This window comes from Rhincodon typus, chromosome 20 (assembly GCF_021869965.1).
Source record: "Rhincodon typus isolate 14 chromosome 20, sRhiTyp1.1, whole genome shotgun sequence".
NCBI classification, from domain to species: domain Eukaryota; kingdom Metazoa; phylum Chordata; class Chondrichthyes; order Orectolobiformes; family Rhincodontidae; genus Rhincodon; species Rhincodon typus.
In genome coordinates this window covers 50,896,302-50,914,689 of record NC_063351.1, presented here as the reverse complement: position 1 = coordinate 50,914,689, position 18,388 = coordinate 50,896,302, and the positions used below count along the sequence as shown (strand labels likewise).

Genomic DNA, 18,388 nt, shown 5'->3' with positions numbered 1-18,388 from the left:
TTCCCACTTTAGTTTTGTGCCAGAAAGGAATGAACAATTGTTGCAGTTATTCCATGCATTATTTAAACTGTTTGTCCTTGCTTTTACACTGAAATTTTTTAAGTAACACTCTCCAATTTATCATAGCCAGCTCATGCCTCTTACCATCTAGTGGGTAAGAGAGCATATTGGATGCTTGCCTTTGTTAGAGCATGGAGGTTGTGCTGGAATTGTATAAAATGCTGATTAGCCCACAACTGGAGTTCTGTGTACACTTGTGGTTACCACATTATAAGAAGGTTGTAGTCATGCTAGAGAGAGGTGCAGAGGATGCTGCATGGACTGGAGGGTCTGGACTATGAGGAAAGCTTGGACAGGCTGGGTGTTTTCCTTGGAGCATTTTGAAAGGTTGAGAGGGGACCTAATAGAGATGTATAAGAATGAGGGGCATAGGATGGATGGATGGAAGACATTTTCTATTAGTAGGGGATCAACAGCCAAAGGGCATAGGTTTGAGGCAAGAGGGGAGTTGAGAACCTTCTTACATCCAGAGAATGGTGGGAGTCTGCAACTAAGAACCTGAAAGGTTAGTTGAATCAAAAACTCTGATAAACTGTATTTAAACAGTACTTGAATATTCGCTTGTGTTGCCATAGCCTCCAGGGCTTTGGACCAAAGCTGGAAAATGGGGTTACTGTAGTCCAGCGACTCCCTACCTTTTTCAGTGGCAAAGTGCACTTAAATGAGAGAATTCCACAGCACACCATTTTTTCAGCTGAATTAGTTGTTCATAAACATTACATTTATGATGTTTATAGTCTCATGAGAGAGGTTTGCAACATTGTGCATATGGCAAGCTAAAGAAGATTCAAATGCTTAAATGGTTCAAATATGTTTAACATTGATTGTCATTAATTTGTACAAAATTTGGGCTGAATGGCTGCCTAAATGTCTGAGTCTGGATATGAAGCAGGTACGAGGTGCTATGAAGTGACGGAGGTTTGGATGAATTCACATAGGTTCAGGGAAGTGCTAGAGGGCAAGTGTGGATGATGACTTCAATTGTGATTAATAATTCCACAATTATTCCTTTATGCAAGCTGCTTTCTGATGGCATGATCTTATAGACCTATTCCATATTTGTTTAATGGGGTAGCTTGAGTTGCAAGGTGTTGGAAATACTGGAACAAAGCAAATTTTGTATTTTAAAAGAGTCAATGTTAATTACAGACTCTTAACAACCGACCTGATGGTTTGTGTTATATGCAGAAAGTGCTGCGTTACTTTATTGACTTTTGACATGAAGTTAACCCAAATTCCATCCAGTACTCATACTGTCCCATCTATCTGGTATTACATAGGTGTTAACTGCAAGATTTTGGTGCATTAAAGACATTGTTTAGGCCACTTTTGGAATACTGCATTCAATTCTGGTCTCCCTGCTATAGGAAGGATGTTGTTAAACTTGAAAGGGTGCAGAAAAGGTTTACAAGAATGTTGTTGGGGTTGGAGGGTTTGAGCTACCGTGAGAGACTGAATAGGCTGGGGCTGTTTTCCCTGGAGCGTCAAAGGTTGAGGGGTTGACCTTTTATTGAGGTTTATAAAATCATGAGAGACATGGAGAGGGTAAATAGCCAAGGTCTTTTTCCTAGGGTAGGGGAGTCCAAAGCAAGAGGGCATGGATTTAGGGTGAGAGGGGAAAATTTAAAAAGGACCTAAGATGCAACTACTTCTTGCAGAGGGTGGTGTGTGTGTGGAATGAGCTGCCAGAGGAAGTGGTGGAGGCTGGCATCTAGATGGGTACATGAATAGGATGGATTTCAAGGGATGTGGGTCAAATGTTGGTGAATGGGATTAGATTAATTTAGGATATCTGGTCGACATGGATGAGTTGGACTGAAGGGTCTGTTTCAGTGCTGTACAAACCTATGACTCTTAAGTGATTGACAGACTCAGACTCAGATGATCAATCTGCTCTTTTTTGTCTCAACCCCTCCCCCATCTTGAAGGAAAGGTTTAAAATTGTATATTTCAGCCCCTGAATGTAGGTAAGCTTTTAGTGAGAGTAGTTACATTCTCAAATAGCAGTCGTGTTTTCTCAGCCAGAATACACACCGTCAAAATGCAACTCAAAATGAATTATAAATTATGGAGCAGGATTAGAGGGCAGCATCTAAATTTTTTTTTCAGGCATTAATTTGGTGTGTTGTAGGTGTTTGTGAGGGTCCTAATCGTCTTTGGAAGGGGTGGAAATAACATTAGGCAGGGTAACCAGTGCAATTCATGGTTTAAGTTGCGTTGGCAGGAAATGATTGGAGGTGGGAACAATGACTTAGAATGTCAAAAGATATTAACTTGCAAGTGCAAATGTTGCCTGAATTCTGATTTACAAAACATCGTAAGTAAGGAAGACTAATTCAAGTAAAGCTTGTTTTTTTTTCTTTAGTGAAGAAATGCCTTGAACTAGATTTGATTTTTTTTTCTTTTGAAGTTGATATTGTTGTTTAATGGGTTTTTTAATTGGAATTCAGGAATAATTAATCATGAATTAAGTGAAGATGCTATTGAATTGAACATACTTCAAGGCTGTGGTATCCAGAAATGACCATGTGAGTCCTGAGACTTCACCTCATCTAAAATGACAGAAGTTACAAGAGCATGAATGCTTACATGCAGAATATCTTTACTACTCATGTTCATAAAATATATAACCAAACTGCACAATGTGGAAGATGTTTGCATTTAAAGTACTTTTTTCCTCTTTTCAACTCTAAATCAAACCCAGTCAGTTGTGGTCAGTGTTGGTCTTTCCTCTCATCTCAGGGTAAAAGCAGCCAAAAGGGTTTTGTGGGGCTGTGGTCGTGTCCCTACCTCTGAGTCAGGACACCTGAGATCAAGTTCCATCTTTAGAGGAGTGTCATAACATCTCTGAAAGGTTGCCTAGAAATATCTAAAAGCACCCAACACAAAATGAAATAAAGGAATTAAAAACAACCTGGCAAATGATATATATTGAAAGACTGATGCGTTAAATGTAAGTCATTGTGCTGATCCCCAGGGTTGTGTTATCTGTCAGTATGTGTGCATCGTTTGTTCAATGAGTAATATCTGAGTGTAGACATTGCCTACATCTTAAAAATACTTAATGGCCTTGGAATGAATGCTTCCATCGTTTTTTTTTAATATATCCAATGTCTGATCAAACCTAAGCTGATTATGGCACTGGTATGACTTAGAATAGAGTCTTCCCATTTTCAAGATTTCATGAATTTTTCTAAAGCCGTGGCAGGCGTTAGCATGCCGTGCCACGAAGTGATGTGGAGGTGCTGGTATTGGACTGGGGTGGACAAAGTCAGAAATCACATGATGCAAGTTATAGTTCAACAGGCTTATTTGAAATTGCAAGTTTTCGAAGCACTGCTCCTTCAACTTCACATTACGAAGGAACAGCGCTCTGAAAGCTTGTGATTTCAAATAAAACTGTTGGACAATAACCTGGTGTCGTGTGACTTCTGACTATGAGAAAGTGAGACAATTTTGGCCCATACAGTCCCCATGAACATCAATGAGGAGAATGACATAACCATTCTTGGTGAATAACCTACCTGTGATCAGTAGCTCTAATCCTGTGTGATGACATCGTTTCATAATCCCATTAATCTGCTTTTCTCCAATTTATGATTCTTAAATGTTGTTTTTTCTTCACTCAACAACTTTGGTGGTACATGCCATGATTTTGTGGCCATGTTTTTATTTAAATAAAAAAATGTGGATTGCTTGAGATTTATATGGAGAAGTTAACCTTTATAACCTGTTTCTGTGTTGCACATTTGAAGTAAGAAGATAAGGTTGCCATTATCTCACCAGACCATAGGGCAGCACTCTAATTAGAGAGAGACAACTGGTTGTAGTTTAATCTGAGAGGTTGAGAAGGAGAATCTGACATGGTAACCTCGAGTCAGTGTGGCAGTTGAACCCATGGTATTAGCATCACTCTGCATCATGAATCAGCTGTCCAGCCAACTGAGCTAACCAAAATGATGAAATATTACAGGGTTGTTAAATGAACTCTGCGCATCCTGTGTGAAAAGCAAGCAAAAGCTGGTGATACCTTCAAAGAACAGGACTGCCTTAAAATATAGTCCTATATATTTGCCAATGACATATTATGCAGAAAGCGCAAGTCATATAATCACTTAAGTTGTTGCTAAACACAACATTTAATTTCTAGCATAAAGTTAAATACTTGCAAACTGAGGAACTGGGACTTTCTTAAATCTGTTAAAAATACAAAATATTCCAGTTGAAATGCTTTTTTTCTTCCTTAATACATTTATATTTAAACATAATCCCCCTAAAATGATTCCTAAATAATAGTTCTACTTAGTGACATTAAAATGACTGTAAATGGGGGAAGAGTGTATTTTGGCTTACACTGAAGTTTAAGTGCATTTGAACTGTCAATTGATATGGGTCTTCATGAGCAATAAATTTTCAAAATTTTAGCTCAGGCATTTTAGGAAAATAGGTTTCAGACCAGATCATAGCTTCTGCATCAGGAAAAGAAAAACAGAAATTAGTATTGAAACATTTGCATTTTTCTAGATTTATCTTAAAATTACATTGAATTTTAGTTATATTGCATATTGTTATGTAAAATGGGCCATCAGTATTCACTTTAATCATCTGATTCTAATACCCGAGACAGTTTATGGACTAAAATAGTTTTATAAAGAACACTGACCTAAATTGACTGCTACGATCACCTGACAAATGCAGACTACACTCACTAAATATACAAAACTGGCTGCATTGGAATTTGGAAGGTAATTTGGGAAGGTCAAGTACAGGTGGAAATTATACAGTAAATGGCAGAACCCTTGGGAATATTGATAAGCAGAGGGATCTGGGTGTGCAGGTCCACAGATCACTGAAGGTGGCAGCATAGGTAGATAAGGTAGTTAAAAAAGGCCAATGGCATACTTGCCTTCATTGGAAGATGCATTGAATATAAGAATAGACAAATTATGCTGCAGGTTTATAGAACTTTAGTTAGGCCACACTTGGAATATTGCATACAGTTCTGGTCTCCACACTACCAGAAAGATGTGGATGCTTTGGAGATGGTACAGAAAATGTTTACCAGGCTGTTGCCTGGCATTGGGGATATGAGTTCATAAGATTGTGAATGGCATGGATAGAGTGGAAGTTAGGCTTTTTCCTGGGGTAGAGGGGTCAATTACTAGGGGACACGGGTTCAAGGTGCGGGAGGGGGAAGTTTAAAAGAGATGCATGAGGCAAGTTTTTCACACAAAATATCGTGAGTGCCTGGAACACGCTGTCAGAGAAGATGGTGGAAGCAGACACAATAGCAGCATACAGGAAACACCTGGATGAATACATGAATAGGAAGGGAATAGAGGGATACGGATCTACTAAGTGAAGACAGTTTTAATATGGAAGGGCAAAATGTGTTGGTGCAGGCTTAGAGGGCCAAAGGGCCTGTTCCTGTTCTTTAGTCTTTGAACCATTTTAATCAAGAGACACAAACTTGGGTGAAGAAAAATTTGTATCTTGTTTTACTCTCACTTCACATTCTTTATACATTTCACAAATTGGAAGTTTATCCCACCGCTTAACAACTTGGAATGAAACAATGACATGGACATGAGAATCTGCAAAGGAATGGCATATAAACAGCAGCGTTAGAGCAGCAAAAAAGAGAAAGTGACGTCAGCTAACAGCAAGAATAAAACATAAAACAGCACAGGCCCTTCAGCCCATGATGTTGTGCAGACCTATTATCGTACCAAGATCAATCTACCCTGCATACCCTACATTTTACTATCCTCCATGTGCCTATCCAAGAGTCGCTCAAAAGCCTCTAAAGTATCTGACTCCTACCACTGCCGGCAGCGCATTCCACACGCCCACCACTGTGAAGAACCTACCTCTGACATCTCCCCTATACCTTCCTCCAATCACCTTAAAATTATGAGATAACAAAGTGTGGAGCTGGATGAACACAGCAGGCCGAGCAGGAAAGCTGACGTTTCAGGCCTAGACCCTTCTTCAGACGGTCACCCTTCCATTTTCTGAAGAAGGGTCTAGGCCCGAAATGTCAGCTTTCCTGCTCCTCTGATGCTGCTTGGCCTGCTGTGTTCATCCAGCTCTACACCTTGTTATCTCAGATTCTCCAGCATCTGCAGTTCCTACTATCTCTGAAACACTTCAAAATTATGCCCCATTTAAGAATGGTGAAAGAGCTTCTTTAAATCCCTCAGGCACCAAATATAGCCAATGAATAGCAATGTGGAACAACAGCAGCCATTCACTTAGAAATTCTGGATGCCTGCCATGAGACAGCAGCGAAATTCTGGTCTTTGATTCTTGCTACCCAAGGGGTTCTTAAGATCTGTACTGCATTTCCTTTCATTATCTTGGTCTGTATTGGACCCCCTTCTCCTCACTCCTTTTTGTTTTATTTACCTCTGGTGTAAGTATGTATGTTTATTTTTCTCTGATTTAATGAGTAATAGAACGGCATTTTATTCCAGTTGCAATAACTTGAGAATTGGCTGTTTCTAATTTTTGGTGAACAAAGCTGAAATAAAATACAAAAACTATATGCAACAAAAGAAATAAAATATTTGTTGAGATCAATCAAGATGGTTTAACAAAGCAGGAAGCTGATCACTTCTCCCTACCTAGAAGATTGTTACATGAATAGAACTTGCTAACAAAAGAATTGGAATGGGGAATCAAATTGTTCCTTCAAAAACATTTTTTAAAAAAAAACTTAGAAAAGGTTTTTAGAGATAGCAAGAACTGCAGATGCTGGAGTCAGAGACAACACTGTGGAGGTGGATGAACACAGCAGGCCAGGCAGCATCAGAGGAGCAGGAAAGTTGATGTTTTGGGTCAGGACCCTTCTTCAGAAATGGGGAGGGGAAAGGGGGCTCAGAAATAAATAGATAGAGGAGGGGTGGGGCTGGGGAAGGTAGGTGGGATGGTGATAGGTGAATGCAGGGAGGGAATGGTGGGGATTGGTCTGTGGGATGGGTGGGGCGGATAGGTGGGAGAGATGGACAGGCTGTGTCAGGTGAAGGAGACGGGGATGACAGGGAGGGTTGGACATGGGATGAGGCCGGGGCTCAGGAGATTTGCGTGAGGTGTCATCGTGGCAATGGAGGAGGCCGAAGATGGACATGTCACACCACTTCAGCCACGTACAATCCAACCCCACGACCAAAGAGATATTTCCCTCCTCACTCCTATCTGCCTTTTGTAGGGACCACTCAGTCTGCGACTCCCTTGTCCACTACACACTCTGCATTAACCCCACCGCACCTGGCACCTTTCCCTGCAACTGCAGGAAGTGCTACACCACCCCCACCAACCTCTATTCAAGGCCCAAAGCAAACGTTTCATATCTGACAGGGGTTCACCTGTACATCTGCCAACTTGGTCTACTGTGTCCGCTGCTCACCGATGTGGCCGCCTCTACATCGGTGAGACCAAGCGTAGACTCAGACACCATTTCGTAGAGCATCAGCGCTCTGTACGTGACAAACGACAACACTTTCTGGTCGCCCTCCCACTCCCTGGGTGACGTGTCCATCCTGGGCTTCCTCCATTGCCACAATGACATCACACGCAAATTGGAGGAGCAACACCCCAAAACCCACCTCAGGAGCCTGCAGCCCGATGGCCTAAACATGGAATTCACCAGTTTTAAAATCTCCCCAGCCCCGGCCTCCATCCCATGTCCAACCCTCCCTGTCATCCCCATTTCCTTCACCTGACGCAGCCTGTCCATCATCTCTCCCACCTATCTGCCCCACCCATCCCATAGACCAATCCCCACAACTCACTACCTGCATTCACCTATCACCATCCCACCTACCTTCCCCAGCCCCACCCCTCGTCTCTCTATTTATTTCCCAGCTCCCTTTCCCCCTCCCCAATTCCGAAGAAGGGTTCTGACCCAAAACGTCAACTTTCCTGTTCCCCTGCTGCCTGGCCTGCTGTGTACGTCCAGCTCCACAGTGTGTTGCCTTAGAAAAGGTTTTCTTCTGTTTAAGGTTAAAAGTGTTATGATTCAATGCTTTCATAGAGCCGGATGAAATAACTTAAAAAAAACTAATGGCCTTGATCTTGGGAGAATTAAAAGGCATAGCTAAGTGCTTAAAGTTGGAATTCTGCTTGAAAGCCAAGGCAACAAATTGTAAAACAGATGGCAAAAATTGAGAGCTGGAATCTGAGAACAATGCAACAGTTAAATCAAAACTGGAGCACCAGAGAGTAGAAGTAGAATTCTAACAGCAAAAAGAGGAAAGAGAAATCCAGGAACGGATTAGTTTGATATTCATTATGCAGTAATGGCGTAATGTTTATCTCATCAGTGGGGTTCTACATTCGCAAACTCTCCCTTAATATATCTGCAGTGCCGCTCCCCTCTAATTTCAAACCTACCTCTTCACCAATCCTCTGGTCACCTAATCTTTTGTTGATTGACATCTGTTTCTTCCTCTGAAGACCCTGTGCACATAATTGTAAGGAATTGAGCAACAGTGTTTGAGATTTTAGGGAGGCTTTTTTATTCATTCATGGGATATTGGTGTTGCTGACTAGGCTAGCTTTTATTGGCAGAGGGCAGTTGAGAGTCAATCACATTGTGATGGGTCTAGAGTCACATGCAGGCCAGACCTGATAAGAATGGCAGATTTCCTTCCCTGAAGAACATTAGCGAAATTCACAATTGATAGTTTCTACATGGTCAGCATTAGGTCAGCTTTTTAATTCAAATTTCACCATCTGCCATAGTGGGATTTGAATCCATTTCACCAGATCATTAGCTGAGGTCTCTGGATTGCTATCTCAGAGACAGTATCAGTTGGCCACCATCTCCCTTTAGCTTTGGTCTGTGCATTTTGGTCAATATATTTCAAAGAAAATAAAGTGGACGGTAGTGGTTGAGCAGCATTTTTGTGTCTGGAAGCCTGTGTGTAAAGGTGTTGTGCAAGATGAGTGTTAGGTCTCTTGCTGTTTGTGGTAAATAAAAACAATTTAGACTTCAATGTAGGAGCATTGATCAGTAAGTTTGTGCCTGTTATGAAAATTGGCATGGTAAATAGTGAGGATAGATTACAGGAGGATGTAGATGGGCTGGTAACTGGCTAATAGAATTCAATTTTGATAAGTGTGAGGTGATGCACTTGGCCAAGACGCACAAGGCAAGGGAATACATGATGAAATGGTAAGACTGGGGAAACACCAAGGACCAGAAACGCTTTGGTTTGCATGCACACTGGTCTTTTAAGGTCTCTTAAGCAGGTGGAGTGGTCAGGATGGTATATAGGGAACTTGCTTTCATTAGCTGAGGCACCAAGTTTAAGAGCAGGGCAGTTATGCTGAAACTGGTTGGTTCGGCCACAGTTGAAGTATTATGTATAGTTGTGGAATCCACATAATAGGAGGGTTGTGATTGCACTGGAGAGAATGCACAAGAGATTTACGAGGGTATTCTGAAGAAGGTTCATTGGAGCTAAAATGTTAATTCTGCTTTCTCTCTGCAGATGTTGTGAGACATGAATTTTTGTAGCAATTCACTAACACCAGATGGGCCAATGGACTGAGGAGCGGCAGATGGAGTTTAATTTAGATAAATGTGAGGTGCTGCATTTTGGAAAGACAAATCAGGGCAGGACTTATATACTTAATGGTAAGGTCTTGGGGAGTATTGTTGAACAAAGAGACCTTGGAGTGTAGATTCATTGTTTGTTGAAAATGGAGTCGCAGGTTGATAGGATAGTGAAGAAGGCTTTTGTTATGCTTGCCTTTATTGGTTAGTTCATTGAGTATAGGGGTTGGGAGGTCATGTTGTGGCTGTACTGGAAATTGCTTTGGCCACTTCTGCAATACTGCGTTCAGTTTTGGTCTCCCTGCAATAGGAAAGATGTTGTTAAACTTGAAAGGGTTCAGAAGAGATTTAAAAGAATGTTGCCAGATTTGGAGTGTTTGAGCTATAGGGAGAGACTGAATAGGCTGGGACTATTTTCCCTGGAGCCTTGGGGGCTGAGGGATGACCTTTATAGAGGTTTATAAAATCATGAGCATGGACAAGATGAATAGTGAAGGTCTTTTCCCTGTGGTGGAGGACTCCAAAACTAGAGGGCATAGGTTTAAGTTGATGGGAAAGATTTAAAAGGGACCTAAGGGGCAACTTTTTCATGCAGAAGGTGGTGTGTGTATGGGATGAGCTGCCAGAGGGTGTGGTGGAGGTTGGTACAATTACAACATTTAAAAGGCACTGGATGGGTATGTGAATAGGAAGGGTTTAGAGGGATATGGGCCAAATGCTGGCAAATGGGACTAGGTTTATTTAGGATATCTAGTTAGCATGGGCGAGTTGGTCTGTTTCAGTGCTGTACATCTCTATGAATGTATCTGGGGGCCAAAACTGGGAGAGCTATCTCGGGTTAGTCAAGCAACAGCCTGACATGGTCATACTCATGGAATCATACCTCACACAAAATGCCGCAAACACCATCACCATCCCTAGATATGTGCTGTCCCACTGGCAAGACAGACCCAGCAGAGGTGGGTACGTACAGGGGAGTTGACCTGGGAGTACTCAACATTGACCTTGGACCCCATGATGTCTTGAGCAAGGAAACCTGCTGATTCCCATGTACTGTCCTCCCTTGGCTGATGATCCAGTACTCCTTCATATTGAACATCACTGAGAGAAAGCACTGAGGGTGGCAAGAGCAAACAGTACTCTGGGTGGTGTCAGGGGGAAAAAACATATTTAACCTTATCCTTGGCAATCTGCCAGCTGCAGATGCATCTGTCCATGATAGTATTGGTAAAATGATCTCCACACGTTCCTTGTGGAGATGAAGTGCTGCTTTCTCTCACAGTCTAGCACAATTCAAGGACAATCTTCAACTTCCTGGCCCGGCATATCCCCCACTCAGCCATTACTATCAAGCCAGGGGATCAACCCTGGTTCAAAGCAGAATGTAGGAGGGCATGCTAGGAGCAGCACCAACAATACCTAAAAATGAAAAAAAAACAAAGTTGCTTGAAAAGCTCAGCAGGTTTGGCAACATCTGTGAAGGAAAAAAACAGTTAACGTTTCGGGTCCAGTGACCCTTCCTCAGAACTGATGGTGGCTGAGAAAATATCAGTTTATATGCAGTTTCCCTGCATATTACCTGACGTTTTCTCAGCTACCATCAGTTCTGAGGAAGGGTCACTGGACCCGAAACATTAACTCTGTTTTTAACTTCACAAATGCTGCCAGACCTCCTGAGCATTTCCAGCAACTTTTTTTTTCCTGAATTACAGCATCCACAGTTCTTTCAGTTTTTATACATAAAAATGAGGGGTCAACCTGATGAAGCTACCAAACAGGGTTACTGTGTGCCTAAAAGCATAATCAGCTAAGTGATCCTACAACCAATGGATCAGATCTAAGCAGTCCTGCCACATTTAGTCCGGAATGATATGGGCAGTTAAGCAACTCACTGGAGGAGGAGGCTCCATAAATATCCCCATCTTCAACAATGTAAGAGCCCAACCTACCAGAGAAAAAGATAAGGCTGAAGCATTTGCAACAATCTTCAGCCAGAACTGCCAAGTGGATGATCCAACTTGACCTCCTCCAGTGGTCTTCAACCAATTTGATTCACTTCACGTGATATCAAAAAACGGTTGGAGGCACTGGATGTTGCAAAGTCTATGGGTGCTGACAACATTCCATCAATACTACTGAAGACTTGGCTCCAGAACTTGCCACTCCCCTAGCTGAGCTCTACCAGTGCAGTTAAAACATTGGCATCTACCCGAAAATATTGAAAATTGTCCACATAGTTCCTCTACACGCAGCAGGACAAATCCAACCAGGCCACTTACTGTCCCATAAGTCTGCTGTTGATCATCAGTAAAGTTTTGGAAGGTGTCATCAGTAGTGCTGTCAAGCAGCACCTGCTCAGTCACACCTATTTTGGGTTCTGCCAAGGCCACTCAGGTCCTGACCTCATTACAGCCTTGGTTTATCATAGTCAACAGAGGTGGGGTGAGAGTGACAGCCCTTGACAGAATTTAGCATCAACGACCCCTAACAAAACTGGAATCAATGAGTATTGGGTGCAGACTTTCTGCTGGTGTAGTCTTACATGACACATGGGAAGATGCTTGCGGTTGTAGGAAGTCAGACATCTCAGCTCCAGGACATCTCTGCAGGTGTTCCTCCAGGGTAGTGTCCTAGGCCCAAACATTTTCATCTGCTTCGTCAATGACCTTCCCTCCATCATAAGGTCAGAAGTGGGCACGTTGATGATTGCACCATGTTCAGCACCATTTGGGACTTCTCAGATACTGAAGCAGCCCATGATTAAATGCAGCAAGATCTGGACAATATCCAGGCTTGGGCTGACAAGTGGCTAGTAACAGTTGTGCCACACAAATGCCCGGCAATAACCATCTTTAATAAGAGACAATTAAGTCGCTGCCCCTTGACATTCAATTCTGTTACCATCGCAGAATCCTCCACCGTCAACATCTTGGGTTATCGTTGATCAGAAACTCAACTGGACTAACCAAATGAACACAGTAGCTACAAAAGCGGGTGAGAGGCTAGAAATACAGCAGTGAGTAATTCAAATCCTGACTCCCCAAAGTCTGTCCGCCATCTACAGGGCACAAGTCAGGAGTGTGACGGCATACTCCCTACTTCCATCCAGAAGAACAAGGGCAGCAGATACATGGGAACTTAGAGCACTAGCTGCAGGTTCCCCTCCAAGCACCCCCCTCAATCCTCACTTGGAAATATGTCGTTCCTTCACTGTCACTGGGTCAGAATCCTGGAACTCCCTCCCTAAGGGCATTGTGCATCAACCCATAGTACATGGACTGCAGCAGTTCAAGAAGGTATCTCACCATCACCACCTCGGGGGCAGCTAGGGACAGACAATAAACGTTGGCCAGCTAGCGATGCCTACGTCCCAGGTGTAAATAAAAATGGAATTGTTTTTCTTTTACTAGTGAGTTGCCTGGGCTGGGAAATTTCAGTTATGAAGAGAGATTGGACAGACTGGGATCATTTTCTTTTGAGCAGTGAAGATTGAGGAGGGGAATGATTGACATGCATTAAGTTATGAGGGGTATAGATAGGGTAGAGGAAAAGAAACCTTTCCCATTGGTGGAGGATTCAATGATCAGGGGGCCATTGATTCAAGGTAAGGGGCATGAAGTTTAGATGGGATGTGAAGGGAAAACTTTCGCCCAGAGGATGGTGCGAATCTGGAACTCGCTGCCTGTAAGTGTGGTAGAGGCAGAAGTCCTCATTACTTAAGTAGCATTTAGATATGCACTTGTGATACTGAGACATACAAGGCTATGGGTCACGTGTTGGCAAATGAGATTAGAGTAGCACAGTGGCTGTTCTCGATTGGCGTCGACTTGTTTTTCTGTACTGTAGACCACTATAGTAATTATTGAAAAATATTTGAATGTTTAGATTTCTGATACTTTTCTTTTTGACAGGTGAACTCTGTAACCTCATAACACTGGACGTGGCTCACAATCAGCTCGAACACCTTCCAAAAGAAATTGGTAATTGCACGCAAATCACAAACCTTGACCTACAACATAATGAGCTTCTTGATCTGCCTGAAAGTATAGGTAAGGGGACAGTCATTATTTACTACTGTTTAATTGTTCTTTCTTCATTGCAATAATTAAACTGTGCAAATATTAATGTATATTAACCTTAGTTATTAATTACTGCTATAGGTTTATATTTTGAAATATCACAATTACATTTCTACAAGTTCTCCTTGAAGTTCTGAATGTTTTTTAGAAAACTTGTGCTAATTTTCATCATATCCAAGGCTACTGGTTTTGTAGTTTCCATAGAAAAGTGAACTTAATTTTAGAATTCAGTCCTAAAAACTCTGGCAAAATCAGAGGAATCCACATAAAAATGGAGTGCTAAAATAAAACTAAGAATTTCAGATGCTGGCGATCTGAAGTGAATAAAAAAATTGCTGGAGAAACTCTTTGGAAATGTCTTCAGAAGGGTCATTGGACTTGAAGCATTAACTGTTTTCTCTCCACAGATGCTACTAGACCTGGTGAGTTTCTCCATTAGTTTTTGTTTATAGAAGTCATAGAGTCGTACAGCACAAAAACAGACCCTTTGGTGCAACTCGTCCATGCTAAACTGATCTAGTCCGGTTTGCCAGTGTTTGGCTCATATCCCTCTAACCCCTTTCTATTCATGTACCCATCCAGATGTCTTTTATATGTTGTAATTGTCCCAGCCTCCTCCTCTTCCTCTGGCAGCTCATTCCATACATGCATCACTCTGCGTGAAAAAGTTGCTCCTCAGGCCCACTTTAAATCTTTCCCCTCTCACCTTAACCTGTGCCCTCTAGTTTTGGACTCCTCTACCCTGGGAAAAAGACCTTGACTATTCACCCTATCGATGCCCGTCACTATTTTACAAGGTCACCCCCAGCCTTCGACACTCGAGGGAAAATAGCCCCAGCCTATTCAGCCTCTCCCTATAGTTCAAATCATTAACCTTGGCGACAGCCTTGTAAATTTTTTGTGAACCCTTTCAAGTTTTAACAAAACATTTCATATAGCAGGGAGACCTAAACTGAACGCAGTATTCTAAAAGTGGCCTCACCAATGCCCTGTACAGACTCCGCATGACCTCCCAACTCCTATATTTAATGCACTGACCAATAAAGGCAAGCATACTAAACGCCTTCTTCACTATCGTGTCTGCCTGCAACTCCACTTTCAAGGAAAAATGTGAATGCACCCCTAGGTCTCTTTGTTCTGCAACACTTCCCAGGGCCTGACCATTAACTGTGCAAGTCCTGCCTTAGTTTGCCCTATTAAAATGCAACACCTCGCAGTAGATAAATTAAACTCTGTCTGCCACTCAGCCCATTGGCCCATCTGATCAAGGTCCCGTTGTACTCTGAGGTAACCTTCTTCGCTGTCCACTACAGCACCAATTTTGGTGTCATCTGCAAACTTACTAACCATTCCTCCTATATTCATATTCCAATCTTTTCTACAAACGACAAAACACAATGGACCCAGTACTGATTCTTGTGGGGCACCACTAGTCACAGGCCTCCAGTCCGAAAAGCAACCCTCTACCACCACCCTCTGCCTCTTGCCTTCAAGCCAACTTTGTATCCAGTTGGTTAGCTCCTCCTGGATTCCATGTGATCTAACCTTGCTAATCAGTCTACCATGTGGAACCATGTCGAATGCCTTGCTGAAGTCCATATAGACAACATCCACTGCTCTGCCTTTAGCAGTCTTCTTGTCACCGCTTCAAAAAAATTCAAGTCATATAGTGAGACATGTTTTGCCATGCACAAAGTCATGTTGACTATCCCTAATCAGTCCATGCCTTTCCAAATGCATATATAAATCCTGTCCCTCAGAATACCCTCCCAACAATGTACCCACCACTGACATCAGGCTCACCGGTCTACAGTTCCCTGGGTTTTCCCTACCACCTTTCTGAAATAATGTGTTTAGGTTTGTAACAAAAGTGGAATTTGACTCTCGGCCTTTAACTCATGGCTGTAATTGTAAATTTGACAGAATCTTAAAACATTTCGAAATGTGATAAAAACATCTTGGAATCCGACGTGTTCAAACTGAATCGATTCATTCTATTATAATTCAAAGGGCAAGAAATGACAATATACTTAACCAATCACAATATTTCCAGCATTTTCCTGATTGTGATGTATAAATAAATTTTTAATCTGATTTTTGTAAAGCTATGCCAAAAACAACAAGATTTATTTATATATTGTGTGTGTGTGTGTGTGTGTGTGTGTGTGTGTCCCTCTCCCTCTCCCTCTCCCTCTCCCTCTCACCTGTTGCAAGATTAGCTATTCTAAAGTATTAAGTGGGCGACAAGGAACTGAAATGGCAGTTTTTAATTTTTTTTTTTATCTTTTATACCCATCCAGTTGCCTTTTGCACTCTTAAAGGTGGAATTATTAAATCCTGTCTGTATGTTGCTTAGTATCTACTGAGTAATATTTGTAGATTATAGCAAATTGGTGATTGGAATCACTGTACTTTTGTATTTACCAGGAAAAGCTCTATGCTACTGCATAAAGCTTGATCAATGTTTCATGACGTTGTAGAATAAAGCATTTACTAGTTGATTGACTCATTACCAAAAGATTATAATGGTTCTTTCAAACTTTTGTCATTGAATTCGATATCCGTTATAGAATCAGCATGTTTAGATTACTGAAGCAACATCGTAAATTATGGAGTTATCCACACATAGCTATTTAGCTGTTGGTTTGAAAGAAGATGATGTTTTATTTTGTGCCAACATCAGAACAAACCGTGTGTGTGTTTGAAAGTACTAAATATGGGTCCGTTATTGGAAACTTTTGTATTGTAATTTTGGCCTAAAGGTTTGATGGCCACAGCTAGAGGACGGAGACCTCAAATTAAATTATAGCCATTAACTCTTCCAGTTTTATTTACGTGACTTATGAGTGCAATCCAACATTTGAAGTGTAAAACAAATAACAGCCTTTAACAATTGGGCAGTATATGTTGGTTATCAACTGCCCATTGTCCATGAAGAGTTGGTGTGCAAGTGCAGAATAAGGCTTGCTATGAAATGTCTTCATTCGATAGCTTTTTTTTTTAATCTCTTGAAGCCCAAATTAGTTGGTGAACTTAAGTTCAAAAGCTTATAACACCTAGCTTGTGAAATTATTTTGTGTTTATCTGACATCATTTCTGTCCCTGGTACAGTTGAAAAATGTTTTCATAGTTTTAAATTTAAACTTCTAAGAGATGTTCTTTGAATTCATGTGACACCATTTTTATCTGAAGGATTGAATTAAGTATTTTTAAGGGTTAAAACTTCTCAGAATGCTTCTCCTCTTACTGACAGACAGGAAGGTCTTCTCTGCATTCCTGCTGTGGATTTTTCTACATGTGCCAATCACTGACATCTGGAATTGCAGTAAAGTTGCTATAGTCCCAAATGACTACAGGACTGCGCTCTCATTAGAGAGGAGTGACTGGTGGTGAGGGTCACCATGCCTCAGGTGAGGGGTGGGGTTGAGTAGGTGGGACCTACATGGTGACCTCAGCCAGTGCAGGAATTAAACCCATGCTGTTGGTGACACTCTGCCTTGCAAACTAACCTTCCAGCCAACTTGAGTGAACTAAACAGTGCAGTAAGTGAACACTGAGAGGGTCAGAAGCTAATGATTTTACAAAAGATTTCTTGGAAGTGTTACCCAGACAAGGTGCTGCACGTAGAAAAGCAATCTGTAAAATAAATCGGAAAAGTGTACTTGGCGGTTTGATGTATTTTCATGGTGTGAAGATTTGTTTAGCTAAAATTGCAGAATTTAAAGTATAGCATGCATTACATAGTCTAGCTTCAAAGCTGCTTTGACTTTATAATAATTTATCATGCTGTGGTTGATGTGTGCAATGCAAGGTAAAATGGATGCAGTTAACATCGACCTTTTTGGATCAGACTTCTGGCGCTGATCATCCACCTATCACCAATTCTCCTATTCTTCCCCCTGACCCACCCCCTCACTCCCTTCTATTTATTTAAGGGCTCCCTTCCCCCTCCCCAGCCCTGATGAAGGGTTTTGACCTTTCCTGCTCCTCGGATGCTGTCTGACCTGCTGTGCTTTTCTAGTCTCATGTCTATAGACTGGCTTCCAGCATATGCAGTCCTTATTGTGTCCACAGTAAGTTTGCCTGTTGACAGTAATGTTAAAGTTTTAAATGCCAGTCTAATGTCCTATAAACTCATTCTTCGATACCACATAACGTTCATGATGCTATAGTACAGTAGAAAAATGTTTGAAACTTGTTGCACATTTGTAGTGTTTCTATGTTTGTAAATTTTGCAACGATAGAAAGCTCAAGGAAGTGAGAACCCATTTAGTTCCATGTATACTTTAAGAAATGTTTTCTGAAATTTATGACTGGTACATAGAAATACTATTACCTGCAAGGTATTAAATCAATTTGCTTAAATATGACTAGGGCATAGGACTCGTGATTAAGCATAATATCAGGTTGGTTAACATTAATTTGCATTCTGTCAAAATTCCAAATAGATCTGTCTTAAGACTAATGTAGCTTAGTCTTGTATGTGGTCTTACAATGGACCTAAATTATTTTGAGTGGCTTAGAGGGTGCTTGTAAAAATTCACTTCTTGCTACTGCGCAATGTGGATAAGATTTGCATATTGGTATGCTTGCCTTTATTGGTCAGTGCATTGAGTATAGGAGTTGGGAGGTCATGTTGCGGCTGTATGGGACATTGGTTAGGCCACTTTTGGAATACTGCGTGCAG

At 41.5% G+C, this 18,388-nt stretch overlaps 1 protein-coding gene across 2 annotated transcripts in view; it reads left to right on the top strand.

Annotated features, from left to right (window-relative positions):
* shoc2 (SHOC2 leucine rich repeat scaffold protein) overlaps positions 1–18,388 on the top strand; it is a 64,287-nt gene that overhangs the window by 9,943 nt on the left and 35,956 nt on the right. Inside the window, exons 2-3 of one of the 2 annotated variants that reach the window (XM_048608858.1) lie at positions 13,534–13,671; positions 14,109–14,123. In XM_048608858.1, coding sequence (XP_048464815.1) covers positions 13,534–13,671; positions 14,109–14,123 — 153 coding nt within the window. The remainder of the gene's footprint in view (positions 1–13,533; positions 13,672–14,108; positions 14,124–18,388) is intronic. The other variant, XM_020532318.2, reaches the window with a different exon arrangement.